This window comes from Meleagris gallopavo, chromosome 3 (assembly GCF_000146605.3).
Source record: "Meleagris gallopavo isolate NT-WF06-2002-E0010 breed Aviagen turkey brand Nicholas breeding stock chromosome 3, Turkey_5.1, whole genome shotgun sequence".
Taxonomy (NCBI): Eukaryota; Metazoa; Chordata; class Aves; order Galliformes; family Phasianidae; genus Meleagris; species Meleagris gallopavo.
This window is the reverse complement of record NC_015013.2, coordinates 47,999,403-48,020,616: the sequence shown is the minus strand read 5'-3', so window position 1 is coordinate 48,020,616 and position 21,214 is coordinate 47,999,403. Positions and strand designations below refer to the sequence as shown.

General features: G+C 36.6%; 1 protein-coding gene across 1 annotated transcript in view; it reads right to left on the bottom strand.

Moving 5' to 3' along the window:
• RBBP8 (RB binding protein 8, endonuclease) overlaps positions 1–21,214 on the bottom strand; it is a 38,454-nt gene that overhangs the window by 11,829 nt on the left and 5,411 nt on the right. The window contains 12 exon segments of the mRNA XM_019613973.2: positions 532–658; positions 743–981; positions 984–1,627; positions 2,261–2,388; positions 3,023–3,120; positions 4,212–4,310; positions 5,650–5,819; positions 8,320–8,395; positions 9,345–9,457; positions 10,966–11,061; positions 14,426–14,468; positions 19,507–19,730. Of these exon segments, the coding sequence (XP_019469518.1) occupies positions 532–658; positions 743–981; positions 984–1,627; positions 2,261–2,388; positions 3,023–3,120; positions 4,212–4,310; positions 5,650–5,819; positions 8,320–8,395; positions 9,345–9,457; positions 10,966–11,061; positions 14,426–14,468; positions 19,507–19,618 (1,945 nt within the window). The 5' untranslated portion in view covers positions 19,619–19,730.

Sequence of the window (21,214 nt, the reverse complement as noted above, 5' to 3'; positions counted from 1 at the left end):
ACACTGGGATCACCTTCAGAAAGGATATACAACTTCCAAGGAAAGTATTTCATGGAATCAGTTTCTCTAATAGATCATAAGGCATTAACAAAATGGCTTTTTTTTTTTTTTTACACCTGAAAACAGTTTTCAAGCATTTGATGTAGACAGTGAAATAAAATTTCAGGAAGCTTGAGTTTAAACTCTCTGTAATTCACGAGCTGCAGTAAGGCACTGTGCGGAAAAACATGCCAAATAAATAAGATATAAGATCATTCATTTTTTGTTGAGTTTACAGCTGAATGCCAATGATACATTCACTATATAGAGGCAAAAGAATACAGGGAGATACTACTAAAGGAAAGCCTAATGAAATACAACAGATTATAACTGAACATCTAAGTGTGATCTCGAGAAGCACAGAACAGAAAGAGACTAAATATAAAGCAGAAAAGTGATAATGTGTGAGAAGACAGGATATAAAGAATTCTATTCATCTGTAGCATAAGCTACGAGGATAAGGTACTAAAATGAACAATTTCCTTAAGTTACCTTGCTCATTTGGCAGTACTTTATTTTTTGATAGTCTACAAGGGTTTGGTTGAAGTACAGATGCTGGTTCAGACTCTCCATGCCCTGTCCTTGTTTTCTTTCTGTTTGGTACATGGTCACTGGCAACCTAACAACATATTGCAATTTTATTGTTTCCCAAGACTTAAATTTGGCATTTCAAGAGAAGAAAAACTGAGAAAAAAAAACATACCTTCACATCACTAAAAACTTGCTCTGTGTCTACAGTACTTGGCAGTAGTGTTATTTTTAAAGGAGGGACTTCTTCTTTCATATGGATCTGTTTTTTTGTATCTGCAAATGTTTTTGCCAGCACTGCCTCTTGTACGTAGGGTTCCCCTTGCATATCTCTGCCAAATAAGCTCCTCTCATTGTTGGCATTCTGAACCGACGATGAACCCTCATGAATGGGCTTCCCTAGTTGCAAAAAACATCATACAGAGTCACCTGCTTCAGTTTATTCTTACAGGTCTCCTCACTTCCTTGTTTTTTCTCTTGACAACGAACTCCACAGAAGCGGTCAGACAGGTCCAAGGGCTTATCACCTGTGTGTTCCCCATTAATGTGCTGAATATCTGATCGAAAGGGTGCAGAGTTCTCTTTGTTGAAGGATGCATTTTCACAGCTAATTATATGCTCATCTTCAGCTATCTTTCTCTTAGCACCCCGTCCCTCTGGCTGCTTCTGGTGTACGAGAAGGAAATCGCTCTTGATCACCTCATTTTTAGCTGCACAGGTGTTTCCAACAGAAGTTACAACCTCATTACTATTCTTTTTCAAAACCATTTGCCTGTTGCTAGAGACCTGGTTGATAACTGAATTGATTTCAGTTCCAAGATTCAGTGGTGCAACAAAAGCAACATCTTCAGATTTTGACCTATTTTTATGAGATCTGGAACCGGAAGGATTGTTGAAGAGGTTGATTTTGACATTAGGCTTCGAATCAGAATCTAAAATACAAGATGCATGACTTGTACTTGAGTTGTTCCGCGTATTGCTAGAAGCTCCGAAAACAGGAGAAACTACTTGAGAATCCCAGTCAACGCGTGGTGGAGTGTTTTGAGATGGACCTGAAAGACTGAGTACAGTGAGAGATAAAATCATTTTTTGGTGTCTGGGAAAAGAAAGTGGGAAAAAACCTAAACACTTCCCATCAGTGATCTGCAAGAAGCTGTCAGAATATTAACTAAAATGAACAAAAAACAGGAAAAAAAAAAGAACAGGGAAACTTATGGTCTGGGAAGTAAGGAATCTCTCCTACTGAAGGACTGCCTACCTTTAAGTACTGTGAAATGGCAGAAAGGGGGAAGGGTTGAGAAAATAATTTATGTAGGTTCTTGAAGAGATTCTATAACCATGACAACAGAATCTCAAAGCTTCTGCAAATGAAGGAAAAACGTGCAAGTTTTGTTTTTGGTTTCTCATGGTTTTGTTTTTTTTGTTTGTTTGTTTTTTAACTGCTCTGGTTTTCACTTGTTATCAGTAGAACAGATAAAAAGTCATTTAGGAAAGGACTGCATACATCAAAAGCTCACACATCACAACTCTGAAAAGGAAGTCCATAGCTTTGCATTTTATCAGTTCCTTTTTTTCTAGTGGTGACTTACACCAAAGAAAACTGGATAATATGAAAATAGTTTTATTTCTGTGTCTGTACCTTTAAAGGAAGACACTGTTTAAAACAACATTATTTTAGCGAGTGCAAACACACCCTAAACTGTTGTCTTCATTTCTTGATTCAGAAGCTGAATGTTTTCTTGAGTCTTCAGGATGTATGCCCTCTGGAGCCTGGTTCATAGCAGCACTAGCGTGGGGAGAACTCAGTACGCTCTGAGACTCCTTGCAAGTCATGAAGTAAAACAAAGAATGAAAATGTTAAAAGCTGTTCAAATTTATAAGCATGCTAGAATTACATATAAATACTCCAAAGCCCCATTTAATTATGACCATTCACTCTGAAAAGTAACAAACTAAAAGAAAGATGAACTTTTCACCAGCAGCTTTTAAAGAAATCTTATGGAAACTTAAAAATTCCTTCAGACACTTACATATAAACACAGGTACTATTTCTATTTAAAGGAAAAATTACTATCATCTTCATTGTACTTACAAAGCAAAAACATCGAATACATCAAGAACCTCAGCACCAAGTAAGCTTTTTCAGTGCGTTACGACTTGATTACTGCACAAGCAGATCCTAAGATTTATGCCACTACCTTAGTCAAACTTGAAATACGTGTTCATAGCAAGAACCATGGCCCCTCCTGCCTCCACTGTGTGCAGAGAAGTCAGCTCAGTTATCTCCCCTCTTGCTATAGAAATCCTTTATTATATCAGAAAAAGTAAGCTAGAGTGAGCTTACTGGAACTTTAAATAAGTTCTGCAGAATTTTAATGCCAAATTGAAAAACACTGCTTTCCAAAACAATTGGCAAAGAAGTTGATTATGTGAGAAATCTGTGAGTAACACTTACGGATTCATCCTGAACAGCAAGTCCAATTGTTTCTGCAACAACCGCAGCCAAGTTAAAAGATGGCTTTGGAAGAGGATAACCTCCCATCCTCGGTTTATCTTTATGAATATAAAGAAATTCACTTACTAAATTACATATATAAATATATTATCTTAATCTATTTACACAAGGGATACAAATGCCAAACTAAAACAAAACAATATCACAAACTGAAATCTAATTATTATGGAAATAGTTTGACCTGTATCAGACAGAATCACATATGGAAGCAATGAGTGGAGTGAAGGGAAAGAAGAATTTCTGATGAGAGTAAACTGCTGCACTATCACAGAAACATATGATTCCTGTTGGTATAAAATTCCCCAAAATTAAAATACAAATCTATGCAGAAGTTATATTTCAAACTCCCAGTCCAGGGTATGAGCAACCTAAGAACAACATGTAGAACAGGAATACTGACTATTAAAAGAAAAAAGATTGCGTTGTTTATTTCCTATGTGACACTTTTATTATTCTTGTGTTTTTATTATGAAAGCCAAGAAGTGAGTTTCCCTTCTTTCAGGGGCATAATGCTATTTCATTTATTAAACTGAGACAAAGTGATAATTTGATGGGAAAGTAAAAGAACCACAATCCATAACCCTGACTTGCATGAATAATTCCAACACTGACTCTCACAATCATTTATAGTTAAATACTTCAGAGGAAAAAATCAGGGACACAAAATTCTTGTCAAAGAATTGTTTATGGAGAAAGATTTAAGATTTAAAGACTTATAATCAATTCACAAGTACAAAGGGATAATTAATAGAAGCACTTATAAATGTTACATACTCACTTCAGAATAAGTGCAATGCTTGGAGTCTTTTATCTCATATTACAGTTGACAACTCAGACATAACTCAATTAAACAAGTTGACAAAACAAATCAGCAGTAAGAGCTGCACTGAGATTCTTTTCATTTCTTGACTCAAAGCCCTAATGCTACGCTACCAGATCACATTATCCACTGGCATCGAGGTAGGCAGTTCAGAAGCAGTTCTGTGATTAAAAGAGATTTCCTTTTTCTGGATCCTTTGTTTAAAAGGAAGGATCACAAACTGAACCTCAGTTGTTTCTAACTCCTCATCTGTAGTAAGATTTTCCTTGTTTCAAACAGAATTAGAACTAAAACTATTAATACACTTACTTGGTACAGGGGACAGTTGTGGATCACAGGTGTCTGCCACTAGTCTCTCTTCTTCATGATGACTGCTTGCTTGTGTGGAATACAGAGGAATTTGAAACTCTAGGAAAAGTTGTATAAACATTATCATGTGATGAAACTACATAGCCTAGTGTCACAGTCATATGCAGATACAGAACCAACATCCTAGTCCTAACAGCAGTTGAATATGAATTTTGGTGTGTTAGTAGATCCATTCACCTAAGGACATCTGATTATTTTTAATATTTCACATTAATTCTCTGTCTCTCAGATATATCCCCTGCTAGTCAGCCATAAAATAACACTGACACAAACCTGTATCACTTTCTACACTGATTGCATAAGCAGTAGTATCCAGTCAATATTTCATTTCTTCATACAGCATCAAAAGTATTAAAGAGTGAATTGTCAAAGAGAATAAATTTCCGCACCAGCTAAGTTAATGAAAAAGCAAAAAAACTGTGATTTGAATAATGGCCAACCTTCTGAGTGTCATGTAGCCCTGGACACCAATTGCCTTTCTTAACCATTAATCAAGACAGGCATTTATATCATTAGCTGTTCACAACGCCAAAATCAGATGCTTAAAATAAAGGGCATGAATAACCAACTCACCCTATTCCCCCACATTTGTTCTGCTTTTATTCTTGGAAAGCTTTTAGTCAAGACTTATATTTAGATCCAATCACATATGTTCTTAAAATACTTTTGAAATTATTATTTCAGAAGATAAATTAATGCATTAAAAGCACCTGGATTGTTTATCATATTTCCTGTGTATCATTAGAATACAAACTAAAAGTCCTTTACCTCAAAAATAGCTGTTATGGTCAAAATACATTAGAGCTATTTCTATGACATTACAGAAGCAAGTTTGGAAATCAAATTGGCAAAGTATCTCCGGACTTGGCACACACACAAAAAAGCAAAGATTGTATTGGGGCTAGAGAAAAAAAGATGGTATAGCTCCTAGAATTAAGATATCTATGGGTTTTAGAAATATTACTTTAAGTGCAGGATAATTGCAGAAAGTGGCTAAATATTTGTTTCACTCTCCACTAGGTGGTGATAGAGCTGTACACACAAGTCAAACTCTTTTGGTCAGACTGGAGTTACAGCAGATTTAAGGATCAGGAAACCACTGCATTTAGTAAGAGGTTAAAACAAGCTTTGAGCTGTGATATAACAGTTGCTGCTAAAGCCATTCAGCACTCAACATATCCATTTATATACACATTCATATATTACTGAATAAATAGAAAACAAAACTACAAACCAAAAAACAGGCAGAAGACCAACTGAGACTTTTTTTTGTTTAGTTCTCACTCTTCGCAATCAAACTTATGTCTTTTACTCCTTAATCCTTTAAATTTTTGAAGCATGGTTTAAAAAAACCCAACCAAACAATACTCTCTCTTACCACTGCTGCTCTTTGTCAGTTCCAAATCTGGCTGTGTATGCTCTGTGTATCGGATATGCCTATTCTCTTTTTTCCTCCTCATACGATTAACCATAGAAAATGAAGAAGTAAGAACTGGAGAATCTGGAATGACACCTTCTTCTACATCCATTGCTTGTTGCTTTTGCTCCCTGGAGACCAAATTAGGTGGTCATATAAATCTTTGAGTTCACAAAATGCAAAGATCTAGTTTTAGCATGCAGGACAATCACGTGGTTTAAGAAAACAAGAATTTAGAACATATAGACATCTCAATAATATCACTGTAAAATAAATACATATATACTACTACTAGCAAGCTTTTAAACAACAAATTTAAAATTGCCCCATTAAACCCAAGAACAGCGTACAACCCCAGCTCTTCACATCAAAAGTGAGCATCCTGCTACTGCACCACAGAAAATGTTTTCCTTGGGAGGGCAGGGAGGGGGGGCAGAAAACACCAGCCAACGAAAACCACCGAACGAGAATTGTGTCATTTGTGTCTCATCCTCTGAAGTATATTCGTTAATGAAACATCGAATGGATGGACTAACGTACTCTTCCTGGGTGGAATTCCATGCATACCCTGAGAACGCTCTCTTTAAACGTAGAATGAAGCTTTCAGACAATTTCGAACTGTAATGAACAGTGTTATACCAAAAGCAACCCCTCTCCAGACCATTTGATGTTACCTCTTATTCACCTCACAGAAGCTTTCAGAGTAGCACAAAAAGCAATGCAAATCACTCATAACAGCAATGTAAACAATGCAAAACATGAGTTAACTAACATTATTCTCTCTCATAGTCATCTCTAACAGTATATTTTAGAGTCAGTATACAAAAATTTGCTTAACAAATAACTAGAACTTTCTTTCCAAGAATTCTTACCTAGCCATGGAAAGAAAGCAAAAACGAAGCTAATTCCAATTCCTTTAACTTTAATTGAGTTTGTTTGGTACCTAATGAGGGTATTGCTCCCTGTAATACAGTGGTGGTAGTAGAAAAAATGGAAGAAGCAGTGCAAGATAAACATAAGGAAATCTAACCCTGCCTGCTTGGTCATCTTTTGTAGCACTCTTCCTTATGACTCTCAGGAGAAAACATGGGCAAAAAGATAATTTCTAAATTATAAAGAGAAAACGTAAGGTTTTGATCTAGGGGAGGAAGAGGAAATAGGGATATATTTCTGTTCGCATTAAAATGATCCGTGGTAGCTTACATAAAATAAGTGAATAATATGATGGGAAAACTACTGGAAGCTGTCTGGCTTCAGAGGAGAATTTTTTCCAAAGCTTTGCTTTTTACCATGACCAACTGTGAACATTTAACAACAAACATCGATTCATCCATTTTCTTCTCTAACATCTCAGTGAATACTATTGTATGATTCTGTAATTCCTTTTTTCTAGCACATATACTGAGAAAATACTGTAACTGGAATGCTGTGCCATCTACTAGCAATATCTTAAATCAGAACATACAGAAAACAATGTACTCATCTAGTCACATCACAAATTTATGTTAGCTGATGGAGTACTCATTACATTTACTGGCACAGCCCTGTAGAAACAATTGGCCTGCTAAAAATATTTTCCCCATATCTTAGCTCTGTGCAAGTCAAAAAGTAGTCCCTAAATGCCATCACAAAAAAAAGCTGCTGCCAGAGACATCAAACATTCTCAAAAATGAATTATACAGTAGAAAACAAACAGAAATGTGTCTTGAAAATGGATACTTCTAGTGTGAGGAATTATTAATTAATTATTTAATTATTAATTAATAATTATGAATTATTTTGAAGAGATGAAATGAACAAGGTGCAAAGATGGGAGACAAACTGAAAAATACAAAAGGAATAGAACCGCAGGCCTTCTGATATGAGCTCTGAGTTGCTTGAGTCCTATAACAAAGTTACTCTGAGATGAAGATAAGAAAAAAAAGTTACGTGCAGAAAAATCCTTACACATCAAACCTACACAACCCATCCCATTCCCATCTGCCAACACGACTTCCTCATAGACAGCAAAAATTGAGCTAAATTTTGGATGATGTTAGACAGTGGCTGTACAAGAAAGGAATTACTACCTCTGGCTTGTACCATATTGCTTATTAACTACATCATATGGTACATTCTTGGTATCATATCAGAGTGCAGATTAACAGTTAATTTATAGCTCTTTTTTTAATCAGCAGCTTTCTTCTTAAAATTGTAAGGTTATCAGAAGTTTATTTCAAAACTTTACTGAAATATTTTGGAACTCGGACTATTAGAAAAAAAGTCGTTTCTGTAATCTTATCCTAGGAGGAAACTGTACAGAATCTATACAGAAATAAATGTACAAGAGGCAAGACTTCACAATGCACAGTGCATGGAGTTATGCAACCACGAAGTCAAACTGAATTTCCATAATATTTATCCACCTTTTCCACTCAAAAGCCCTGGAGTATATATGTGTATGTATGTGTATGCAAGTTCTGTAATACAAAGATGTTAGTTTTACGTTGTTCATATAAAATGGCATTAGACTACCTTTTCACAGTCTATTAAAATGAATAACCTCAAGTTTAAAAGATTTACAGGTCAACATTTATATTCCCAGACACTACTATCAAGATTCAATAAAAACCAGAGACTCTCAAAACTTACTCCAATTCCTTCTGCAGTTGCTGGAACTGTTCAGATATCTTTTTATTTTCATCCTGCAAGCTGTTTTTCTCGTTCACTGCAATTAATAGAGAATAACAAAATCAATTCACATCCAATATCGTTGTGTTATATGTGATTTTGATAGGTCTTCTAAGGAAATTGAATCAATTCTTAAATCTTAACGCCACACATCCTCTATGCCTTACCAAAATGAATTTTCAAGCTAGCCATTAGAAGTGTTATAAAGTGATTGTTAGAAAAGACAAAGGTGTTGCAGTTAGTACATCATCACACTACAGAATCACAGAATGGCCCAGGTTGGAAGAGACCTCAAGGATCATGAATCTCCAACCCCCCTGCCCCATGCAGGGCCGCCAACCTCCATATCTAACACTAGACCAGGCTGCCCAGGGCCCCATCCAACCTGGCCTTGAACACCTCCAGGGATGGGGCATCCACAACCTCTCTGGGCAGCCTTTTCCAGTACCTCACCACTCTTTCTGTAAAGAACTTAACACATTAGTTCCACAAAATCATTAATTACTGTCGTCTGTGTGCACACAAGTGAGCCAGTGTTGAAAAGATGAATGAATTGCTCTCTCAGATCCATGGACAAAAATGCCACATGACAGAAGCCTGACTCAGGCAACTTTTGAACCTGCTACTTTCTGATCACTAGTTACTTCTGAAGTCAAGGCTGCCTTTGGAAACCATGTTATCTGTTATTTTATACTTTGACTCCAGGAACAAACAAAAGCAGTCAGGTTAGCTCCGCTACGTCATATTGTAAGATTTTCCACATCAATACAATTGCAGCATTAGCACTTCAATCTATATGAAGGTGGTTCAAATGACAAGTAATTGCCATGTGTTCATATTTTCAGACTGCTGAATCTCCTGACAGAACTTCTTGAACTTACAAAAACCATCATACATACATTCTACGAAGTGATAGGAATTCACATAGTACTAGTTTATAAAACACACTGCTTTTGTTTTTGTGCAGACTTGTGGATAAAACTTACTAAGCTCGGTGATGAGTTTAAGATTCTGCTGTCGGATGTTCTCAAACTCCAGCTGTTTCTTTCTCATATGTTCTTCAGTTACAGCACAACGATCACATAATCCTGCTCTTAACCTTCAGTAACATTAAGAGAATAAAACTTTATAAAAATAATGCCATACATAAAGCAGCTATCCGCACTTAACTGACTGTTCGAACACCAAAACTACCAAACTGGTAAAATAAAAAGGACAAACACACAGCTCCACCTGTAACAAATATCAAATAAATATGAAAACCTTTAACTTAAAACCAAATACTTAGAAGTGGAACTAAAAGGTCGTATGAGGCACTGCCTCCATGTTTTCTAATGGTCTAGATTAGTTGTTTAAAGCTCATCTATGACCAGAAAAAGACAATTTTTAATACACTTTATCTGACACATTTATTTATGCTGTGAAATGTGTGCGCAGTTTATAGATGATAACCACAAGTATTTTATTTCTTATACAACAACAATCTCAGCAAGAGACAGATTATTTTGATTACTAAATAAGATACTAGTTGGCTAAGAGTTGTGCTTTGCTGCTATTAGCAGATTGAAAAAAACAGTTAAATTTCCAATTCTGCAGTTTAATATTGGAAATAAAAGCTTGATTTATAAGTATTTTAATATTGTGGAATAATGGAAAAAGTAAAGTACTGGAGATGCCTCTTCATAGCTTTTATCATCTTCCTGAATTAAACTATTTTAAATATTATTTATTTTTTTGTTTGTTTTCCAGTATATATTTCATCTCCAAGGGATTAGAGCACTCTACTCTCCACACAAATCTCTCTCTATTCAGGTGTTGTGAAAGTTTAATACCTACCTGGCTACAAGTTTATGCCTAATGCATTTTACAGAGAATCAGAGTTGAAAGCAAGTTTTGAGTATTGCAGCTCTAAGATTTGATGTAACATAGGAATGCGAGAAAATAATTTCATTTAATGTGAGAAAATAATTTCTGTTCACAGAAAACTTCTAAGAGTCTTTTAGCAAGAAATTTAAACACACACTTTCCAGAGCAGATATTTTTTTTTTTTTTTTTTAAGAGGATGAAAAAAGCACTGTAATCTCCCATCTATTGGTTTTGGTTTGCTGTAACAACAAACTGTTGCTGCAGCAACAGAAGCAGAAAATTGAAAGGCAAAACAGATCAAAAAGTGATCAGAGTGGCTGAATCAGAGTGGCAAGAGACAGAACAAGTGATGAAATTTACACAGAACAGACCTGCAAAACTGAAAGATTTCTTAATGAATCCCTCCATTTGTTTCAAAATACATTACAGAGCTTACCCTAGGGTTTTGTATTTGTCTTATTCTATGACCGATAGAAAATTTAACTCAAAAAATGTAGATTAAAAAGAATGTGGCTGTCTGCATCCCAGACTAACTCGTTAAACTTCAATTTGCCTTTACTGAGCTAAGCATGTAGAAAATAACAATTTGATTCACTCAGAAGAATTTGAATTCTATGCTTCTTTAAAACACACTGTCTGGCCTGTATTAGAAAAGGACTGGCTTACAAACAACACTGCAAAATATACAGAGCTACTCTGAAACAAACCCCCAAACTATAACAAAAAAATACACTAGTTCACCTGTCTTCTAGAACCTTGATTGTGTCATGAAGTGCCTTTTGCTGCTCTCTGAGCTGTTGGTTCTTCGTGTAAAACTCTTCAAGCCTCTCCGCATCCCTAAAATCAAAAGAAAATAGGAAGTTACTTCCAACTTTAAGTTACAGCTTTTACCTTTTCAATAGAGAATTATCTCTGGTATATTTCTTTCATACTATTGGGTAAGGTAATAGATGCCCAGAAAAAAAAAAAAATAAGCAGAAGATAAACAAAGCGTTCCCAATGAACGGTAATTTAGTTTAGCCTGAGTTTGAAAAGGAGTCAGCTAGTTTCTAATCCTATCACTGCAGTTGAACTTCTGTTGTTATACCTGTTTTTTTGCACAAGACAAAATTCAATTAACAGTCAAGACACCAAATCTAATAGCATTCAAGTAATGAGGTCAGGGAACGTAAGCTTGAGCACTTCCTACATCAGTGTCTTGCTGAGAAGCTGACTGGGGGCTTTGGTTGTTTGTTTGTTTAGCAGTGAATTCAAACTTGTAGCACAGCAAGCCACATTAGCTTAGTAAATCTTAAAATCTGTTAAAGGTTGAATTCCTGAGGCAGCAAATCCCAGTCTGTAGAACATGGATTTCCAGAACACAAATGGGAAGTGAACTCTCTTCTCAAACACTTCAGAAATGGTAGAGCTTCGGTTAAAAAAAAAAAAAAAAAAAAGATTCTCTCTCTACAGAACAGGACTGTTAAAATAATAAAGACATTTCCTCCTCAAAAGAGCTAAGGAAAACCAGTAGTATGAAATTCCCAACTTTAGCTCCCTTGACTTTTATTATCCGACCACAGCATCTCCAGGATTCAAACAAAGTACAAGCAATTGGCATAATTTTTCTATAAGCCTTCAGGAGAAGTGAAGCAGGTGAATCTATGCAACATGACAATATCTAACTTCTGAGAACTCATTCCTAGCTCTGCTTTTTATCTTCTGTGTATTGCAAGAAAACAGGTGTTTGTTCTCAGCAGCTCGAGATGAATTATTTAAGAAAGCCATGAAATGGGCTGAGACAAAAAGATGACAAGAACAAACACAACAGGTAAAGAAAACATATTTACTAACTTGTTCATACAATTCTTTTACACAGATACACTTTTAAATCAGCACTTCCTTTAGGATACATTAACAAACACATCAGCATACTGCTGGTCACATGATTACTATAGAAATAAAAGAAACTAACCACAATAGTCATAAAGTGAAAGGGACAGCAGAAGCCTCTGAAGCATACAATCCAGACATATTTTATTAAATCTGAAACTTTTAAAAGAGCTCTTTTATTTTTGCAACACCACCCAGACTGTATTGTCCTTTTCAACTGCTTATATAATATAAAATGGTTACATGATAACAGTCTGATGGACTCCTGGACTTGTACTTTGATATAGAGAAGGCAAAAGTCTGTTACTTCAGTTCATTAACCAAGTGCAGCTGGGCCATGGGAAATGAAACGTCTGCAGAAAGCAGTCTGTTTTTCTGATGCCCGTGACAAAAAATACCCGCTATTTTTCAGTTTGTGAAACTTAGAGAAATCTGTAAAAATACTCAGTAAGAACTAATACTCAACCTCTTCCACTGAAATCCTACAAGATGTCACAGAAAGATATTAAAATGACAGGAGGAACAAGGCTTTTTGTTCTTCAATCCAGTCCAGTCGATATAAACTTAACAGACATTTCTGGCTATGAGGCTCTCTTCACAATGAATGGCCCCTCACCCAGCATTTACGAGTCACCAGACCCAATGCTGAGGTGGGGTGCAATATAAGGCCCTCATTGTCAGCCGATTACAAAGTCTGAAACTTTAAACCACAGGTATTCAGATGCATCAAGGAGAACAAGATCTCCTACATAAGAGTATTGTATCCACAGTGTGGCAATCGGGTTCCAACAAACAATAATTAAAGCATTCGATGCATGTTCAGTCACACTGCTGATAACAGTCAGCATCTTGAAAAATAATTGATTAATTTCAGATTTTCAGGATGCGGAAGCAACTGATGATATACCAGATCAAGTTAACAATAACAGCAAAAGACCATTTCACCCTTTCAGATTGGAAACGAAACAATGACTTCAATTTGTGTACATAATAACAAGTTATTAAAGTCTTTTCCCCCTAGGAAAGTACACATAGCCTGTAAGTATAAAACATAACAGCAAATATGTGCTGAGAGGACTCTAATAACTGCAATAGCTCATCCATATGTAGTAACATAAATAGATTTATTGTGATACTGCACAAAAGTTGACCAACCTTGATCCTGAGGACTGGTTGCATATGTGGGGGAACTGGGAGTTAGCAATGTGAGTATTCTTGGGAATGTAAGCACTGCTGTGGGTTTGGGATATTGCTGTGGAAATGCAGGAGATGCCTCATGGTACTAGAACAGAATGAATGCTGTTCTGGGAGTGATTTGTTAACCCTTCTTCTTGTGATCCTGCCCTGCACTGCTCCTTCAGCTGCCACCGTTATCTCCTAGCAGCTTCTCTGCAGCATTTATAAGCCCAATGGTCAAACATCACAGATTTTTGTCTAGCTAACTACTGGAAGTTATCCAGGGAAGGAAACAACACAGGCATAACACAACCAAAGCCAATTTCTTCCAAAAGCTAAATGAGAGGAAGCAAGGACACTTTTTCTGGAAGTAAGGCACAGATATAATTGTATATACTGAAGAACAGTAATAATGGCAGACAACAAACTGAATGTGTCCAATAGTAGAATAAACAAGCATGGAAAAGGTAGCACTGCTTCACAGTGCAATTCCACCACATTATGGGGTGGAGATGCAGATGGTAAAACCTACTACGGGGACTTCACTACTACAAAAAAAGAAGCATTTGTCTCCCTCCCGACCCAAGACCAAAGCACACCGGGAGTTCATAAAATAAACTATCAGAAATGCTAGATAACTGCTTGAGCTACTATAGTACCAAAAGGAAAAAAAAAAAAAAAAAAGTACACAATGCCATAATTTTCCTTCAAAAAACATAGCCAGGAAAATATAAATATGTATTAATATGTATTAAATACAGATATCTAGTTTAAAAAGTCTAAAAAAAAAAGTTGTCTTGTCTTTGTCTTGTCTTGCCACTTCTCTTTTACAGATCCTATCTAAGTTTTAAAATGCCTTCCTAATTAGAAATGTTAGTAAACTCAGTGGGCACCCTAGAAATAGGAACATTTTACCATCCTCTGTTCAAGGAAGACAAATGTAGTTTTCAGGTGCTACAAAGGTCCTATTGAGGTCCTATAAAGAGTGACATACATTTTTATATCACTTTAACTGAATTATTAAAGTGAACAGAATTTTCTATGTCTGAAAGAAGCCTCCCTGATACCTTAATTGAACCTTACAGGAATAACAGGTCATTATTTGTACTTAGACCCTCCTTTAATAAGTTAGATCATCAGTATGACTACTTACAAGCATCTTTCCTTCTTCAGCTTGGATATTTTCAGTTGTAAGCCTGAAAAGTGGAAAGAAAAAAAAAAAAACAACCACATTATACAACACTCTCAGAGGATAAGTCTTGTTTTGCCAGTGACATATGTACAAGAGAGAAAATAGTGACTAATTTGGAGAGAAGAGAGGCAATTCTTGGTTATGTTCTGCAATATCCTGGAAACAAATAAAGCTATTACAATTTCCAGGAAAATGGGGACTTCTTAAACACTCAGATTTGCACATAACAGCACCCTTTTGGAGAAAGAAGGGAAAAAAATTAAAACAACAAACCACAAAACCACATACGTGTGAATACCAACTACTGTCAATGTATTTTCAAAGCCTATGCATACATGACACAAAATACATTCTGTGCATATATTAAAGCATGATACCACACTTGAAATCTAGCATGCAATCAATAACTCAAAGAATGTACTACACTAGATGTATATAAGAGAAGCTTACTAAAAATATGTTTCAGAGCTTTAAGGTACCAAAGGACAGTGCACTTTATTAGAGGTATTGCCCAGCTCAAGAGAGATGCAGTGACATTTGTGATACTATCCATATGCAAGCTGGCCATTCCCATTTTGAATAAATAGCTGTTAGCAATCAGACCCTAGCTATTTAACATTTTCTTAATTACATATGCCATAGTAAATTTAGGAAAACATCAGAAGGCTATGAACAGTTTGAGTTTGAAAACCAGGTTTCTTGTGAACTTTCTAGCAAACGCATTAGTCTTTTGGGAAGATGTAATGGCACCAGAATACTTCTAGAACCTCTGGCAATTTTAAATTTAAACCAAGCAACATATCCAATGTGTTCTCACTGTAAGAAAAGCAGGTTAAGGCTGCTAGGAGACTTCTTTTTTCCCCCCTTTCACCTACCACACTTGATTGGGATCAGCTCAAAGCAGAAAACTACTTGCTTAAGAATGCTCACTTTTCAGGACACTTAAAACATAATGGCCAGGCCAGCCAAAACCTTGATGAACCCGTATCACTGCTACACGACACTAGTGAGACATGGAGATCAAGAAATACACTTACTGCTTAAAAAAAACAAAAAAGTATTAAGAAATATGGCAAGATTTCTTTTATCTCTAGGTGTCCAACACCTTTGAGATGTTAGGTTCTGTCATGCATATCAGCACAGAAAGAGGGTTTATTTATTTCTTTTTTTTAAGTAGTTGCTCTTCGTTAAGTCAATTAGGCATCTGCAATTAAAACCCCTATAAAGGGTGCTTTAATGCTGCTCCACGCCCATCGGAAGGAATGAAGCTGCACAACAATGCATCTCCTGTATGAACAGGTAGTTCGTTCAGCAAGTATTCAGGATTGTAACATTGGCAATCTGAGCCACAAATTGAAGAGGCAGCACTCAAAAGGCTCAGTACTGTGCTGCAGGTAACACAATCTCACCTCTCACCTGAATGCAAGAGGAACTAAAGTAGCTCCTTCGAGGTTGTTTCTTTCTTAATTCAAATGATTGCAATGAGAAGGCAGGAAACCAGCTCGTTACATTACTTGGGGAGCACTGAATTACATTAGTTGTAATCTCTTAATTTTGCCTTTCCAGAGTGTTGGAGACTTTAACCAAGATAATTAAGACAGCTTTCCTTTATCTGTTAAGCAACACAAACAAACTTTCCCATTTCCTTATTCAACCATCTACTAAGCATATAGTAGATGTAGTGGTAAAAGCATATAGTAGATAGTAAAAAAAACCCATGCTATCTACATTCCAAATTCAATTTTCTCTTACACAATGCTCCTATGAAAGACAAGCTATAGACTATAGTAAGTTCATGTTACCTAAAGCTCATTAGTGCTTTAGCAAATGACACTTTCTATTAAGATGATGGAGACTTCCTTTAAACTGTCATTAAGAAGATTAAATACACAACACTGTCTTTAAAAAAAATTGCAAGTTGACTAAGTTATCTACCTGTAAGGTTTCAATTAATGGACATGACAAATACTGTTCTGGAGAATTTTCAAATGCAATAATTCTATCTTCTTAAAATTGTGCTTGGGAAGCCTGCAGAATCTGACTTCTAGGAATGGGTTGGACCAGCTTCTGTCAGCATGGACACAGATAAAACCCTACCTTAAGGGCATAGAAATTGACTGGATGACCTTCTACATTCCCTTCTAGCTCTGTTTTCTATGATTATTTACTTTTGAAGAGTCTTTAGCCATTTCCTTACCGATGGCAATCAATTAGATTACTTTCCTCATAGTTTTCTCACCTTCAAAGACTGTAGTTTTTCCCCCTATTCCTCCATTACGTTTCAGATAAGGAAAAATTGAAAAGAATTAAGCTACATCTTGTACACATAACTCCTCACATTTGTATGAAAAAAGATAAAGCTTTACATTACAAAGAACAATTTCAGAATTCATCCACAGGAACCATGCCGATAAAACATGAGCAGAAAGCATCCGTATAATTATTTTGAGCAAGATTAAAGTGTTAGACATCAGCAACACTTAATCACCTTAGGTACTGCAATGGGCTGCCCAAGGAGGTGGTGGAGTCACCAACCCTGGAGGTGTTCAAGGAACGTTTGGACGTTGTGTTGAGGGTCATGGTTTAGTGAGAGTATTGGTGATGGGTGGATGGTTGGACTGGGTGATCCTGTGGGTATTTTCCAACATTGGTGATTCTATGATTCTGTGATAGCACAGCATTACCACACTGCTTTCTAATTTGCATGAGCTATGCAGATGTTTCACAAGTTCTATAGGTAGGAATAAAAGCAAGCACAGCTTTAATAACCATTATTCCAAGTTGCTGAGCCTGCTTGAAGTCCACGGAAGTCAATCAACTCTGACCATGCCTGATATCTTCAGGAACTGGGTTGTAGGAGTCCTATTGTTGGCCACAATGATTTGGAGAGAAAATGCTAGATATTTTGTCTGGAGAGCCAAAGTTTGGATTTTTTTTAATTTTTTTTTTAATTAAAAATCCACTTTTTAAGGAAAAAGATGCAAGATGAGGTCTGTTTAGCTAGCATGGTAGAAAAGAGAAACACACACTCTTTAAAATACAGCAACAGAAAAACTCAGCGCAACCCATTTAAGAATGTATGAGTTTGAAGTATTCTATTTATACATTGCTAAATATTCTCTGTATAATATACCCGATCCCTTCAGGCTCTTATGTAAAAAAATTCTGCATTCCATGGATTTGTAAGAATTAAGAACTACACCACAATAGTACCCTGTGCTCTATGCACACAACACACTTCTTCTCCAACGACTAACTTTCACTTAATCCAACATCCACCATCTTTAAAATAAATTTTTGCTGACATTCAGATTGGAAACTCATGAGTCAATTTTAATTCTTATTTATAGACTTCAGAAACAAGCAAAGTCCAGGCAAGCCTGTGTTTGATGTTTCTAAAATATCTTCCAGTAACATTTTCTATAAGAGGATCCCCACCTTTTGAAAAAATTAACTCTCCTTAAGGCATGTCTTTGATGTTATCATGGAAGACCTAATTTTACCTAACACAGTGCGGGACACACCGACAAAGGGCTAGGCATGAAAAAGTCTGCCTAGTGGCAAAATTATCTGGCCCCACCTAACATACATTCTAAAGAGCATCTTTATATGCATAAAGAAAACCAAAATGCTAAATCATGTGCTGCACATCCCAAGAAATTAGAGAAGGGGTCACTTAACATCACCCTCCACATTAGAGCTTTTCGGTTTTCAAGTTTTTGTTGTTCAGACATGCCATAGATTGCCAGATCCCATTCTGTCAGTAATTCTGCTTTTATCTGTAGCTTACATCACACCCACTCCAAAAAGATTTTTTTTTTTAAAAGTTAAAATCTCACAAACATAATAATTTTTTTCTGTGATTCAAGATACCATATAAAATTATATTTAATACGGCTATTTTTTAATGGAACAAAAAGCTACTAACTGGCATCTCTCTCCTTTAGGTTACCAAGTTGTTGGATTTCTTTTTCCCTGCAATTACTAACACAAAGTATGAAGGACCAGCCTTACACATCGTTGAGTTCTGAGATATGAAACATCCCAACATTACAGAGCAATCCTCACAGTTTTTAAAATTCACAAGAGATGATTTAACTGGACCAAAATGGTCAGACCTACATCAGGTTTGAGGCTAGGGAAAATGACTAAGGCTACTGGAATGGTCCAACTATAAAGATCCACTTGTACAACTAAAGCTCATAATTCACAAAAAAGCTCAACTGCTATTATTCCAGCCTAATGAAAACACTATTTTATGCATAGCAATGTCCTTGATGAATATGCAAATACTGTTCTAATTCCATCCAGAAAAATGACTTCAGATAGTGTGACTTCAGATAGCCAGATTCATCTTCCAACAAAGTATTTTTAGCACATGTTATGAACGCTACTTGTGAAACAATATTACAATTATAAGTATACAGTGCGATAATTCATCTTTGAGCACTGCTTATTTTCCACACCACTGAAGAATGGAAAGGCACTAACAGTCAAACCATAGTAAAATTAGTATCATACAGGTCATAAAACACATATTATTTATAAAAATGTTGCCTGTTCTTATATCGAGAAATTGCAAGACACTGAAAATTTAATACTTTCCATTTCGCTAATTGTAATCTGCAGTGGGATTTGGAACAGGTCAGGTGAAATTACATAGATATTTGTTCAGTTATCATTTTGATGTATTTAACGTGATTAAAAAAATAAAAACAAGAACTTGATTTGGTAACTTTAAATCATAACATTAAAGCTAAGCCACCATTTGAGTATTTCTTAAGCAAAAAGAAATCTCACATAACATTGCACCTCATCTGATCTACCAAATCATTTGTAGCTGTTGGCAGTCCAAATGTGATTCTTTTAAATCAGGTTTAGGTGGTCAATCTGTAGCAATCATTTGTAATCACCCAGTTCATCATCTTGCATAACACAAGACGTTAAGAATGCATTTAGTTCCACACATATGGAGCAGTACTCTGGTTCAAACCTCCCCAGTGGTACCAGATAAAATCTACTTTCACAGCAAGCTGTTTTACCTTGCACTTCTTTATCATGACATTCTTTCAGTTTGGACCACAGTTCCTTGAAGAAATCTCCAGCAGGTTCTGCAGAACTGGGGCTCCCACAAGTTCCCCCAGACGCATTCATCTTGTTTTTTCTGCTCTCAACTTCTTTGATTTGTTTGCAGAATTGGCTCACTCTCACACTTTAAGTTTTAAACAGCATAGTTATTAAGCTGTTTCTGAAGACAGGTGTATGCCTGTAATGACAGATCGACAACACTTATGTTTGCATTTATCAGAGCATAACATGCAGCCATGGATGAAAGACAAACTCACACATATTCCTGTCAAGTTGCACTTATTCACTGACAGTCACACTCTAAATATGGAAGATGCAAATATTGTGCTGCAACTAATTATAAAATTGTTCCTTCTACCCCCCACCCTTAAACCATTATCAAATTAAAAATAGATTAAGATGTTTGTGTGTTTTTATTCCTCCTCTGCATAAAACTACAGCTGCTTTCTAAAAGCAATCCATGCTTCCAAAGTTTTGCTGTTAGTAAAACTGTTTGTTTGTCAGACATTTTATCAGACACACATTTGTGTACATGCATTCTTTACATACATAGGATTCAAATGGCACTCTTCTGCAAAAAGAAGCCTGGAGCTCCTTAAAATCTTCCTGATTCTACTATGAAAGTATTCCTATGCCATGATGCAAAGGGAATAGATCAATCTCAGAACTCACGAATCCCCAAACACCCATAGTTCAGGATAACCATCGGACTGCTTTGTCTTAAAAAAACAGACTGCCTATACAGATAGAACAACTTTACTTGTAATTCTTCTAGCTTTTTTCTTAGCAGAGATGATTCCCTCAGGTGATCTACAGAGGAAGCATGGTACACAGATCTAATCAGTGCACTGGGTGTCCAATACAGACATATTCATGTAATCACTCCCCTTCAGCTCCCCATGAATGGGTCTTCTGGCTTAACTGATCACTGTGATAACCTGGTGGTTGGTGACCTAGCCTAGGAGCTGGAGGCCTTGGATGCTGTTTCCTTTCTCAAAGCTCTGTGTATAACCTTAAGTCACTTTCAGTTTGCACATCTTTAACATGGAATAATGTGATAAATGGAGCATAGCAATTCTCAAACCATGTTTTCTACAGTGTACTGACACAGAGATGCAGTAACAGCAGCTGACAGAACGTTCAGCAATGGTTAAGCACTGCCAGATTTGCTTTAATATGCCACGTCTTAAAAAGCGCAGTAGCTCATTTCAATGCCTGATTTCAAACCAGCTTACGTCCTTATACTGAGAATAAAAGATAAGATTACCTTTCCAAGTCAGCAATGCCTACAGCTCTTCAGCTCAAGTTGGACGGCACTCTGCTCGCATCTCCGTGGCTGAAATTCTCCGCTTTGCGTGCTGCCATCGTACAGTGCTTTCCTACAGAACCGATGGCCTAGTGACACTGGGAACGGCTCGTACGCTTTTATTTCCCCACCTCCAATGTGCTATGAAGCACATACTTCAGTAAACATCCCTTTCCGGAACGCGCTCCCCTTCCGGAGCTCTTCCTCACCCCCTGACCCAGCAGTACCAGCGCTGCGCCCTCACCCCACAAGCGGAGCTCCCCGAGCCTCCCGGCCATGACAAACGCATGACAACCGGCCAGCGTCTCGCCGCGAGCGCGGTCACTTAGCAAGACCGAGCCCCGGCGGCGGGGGCC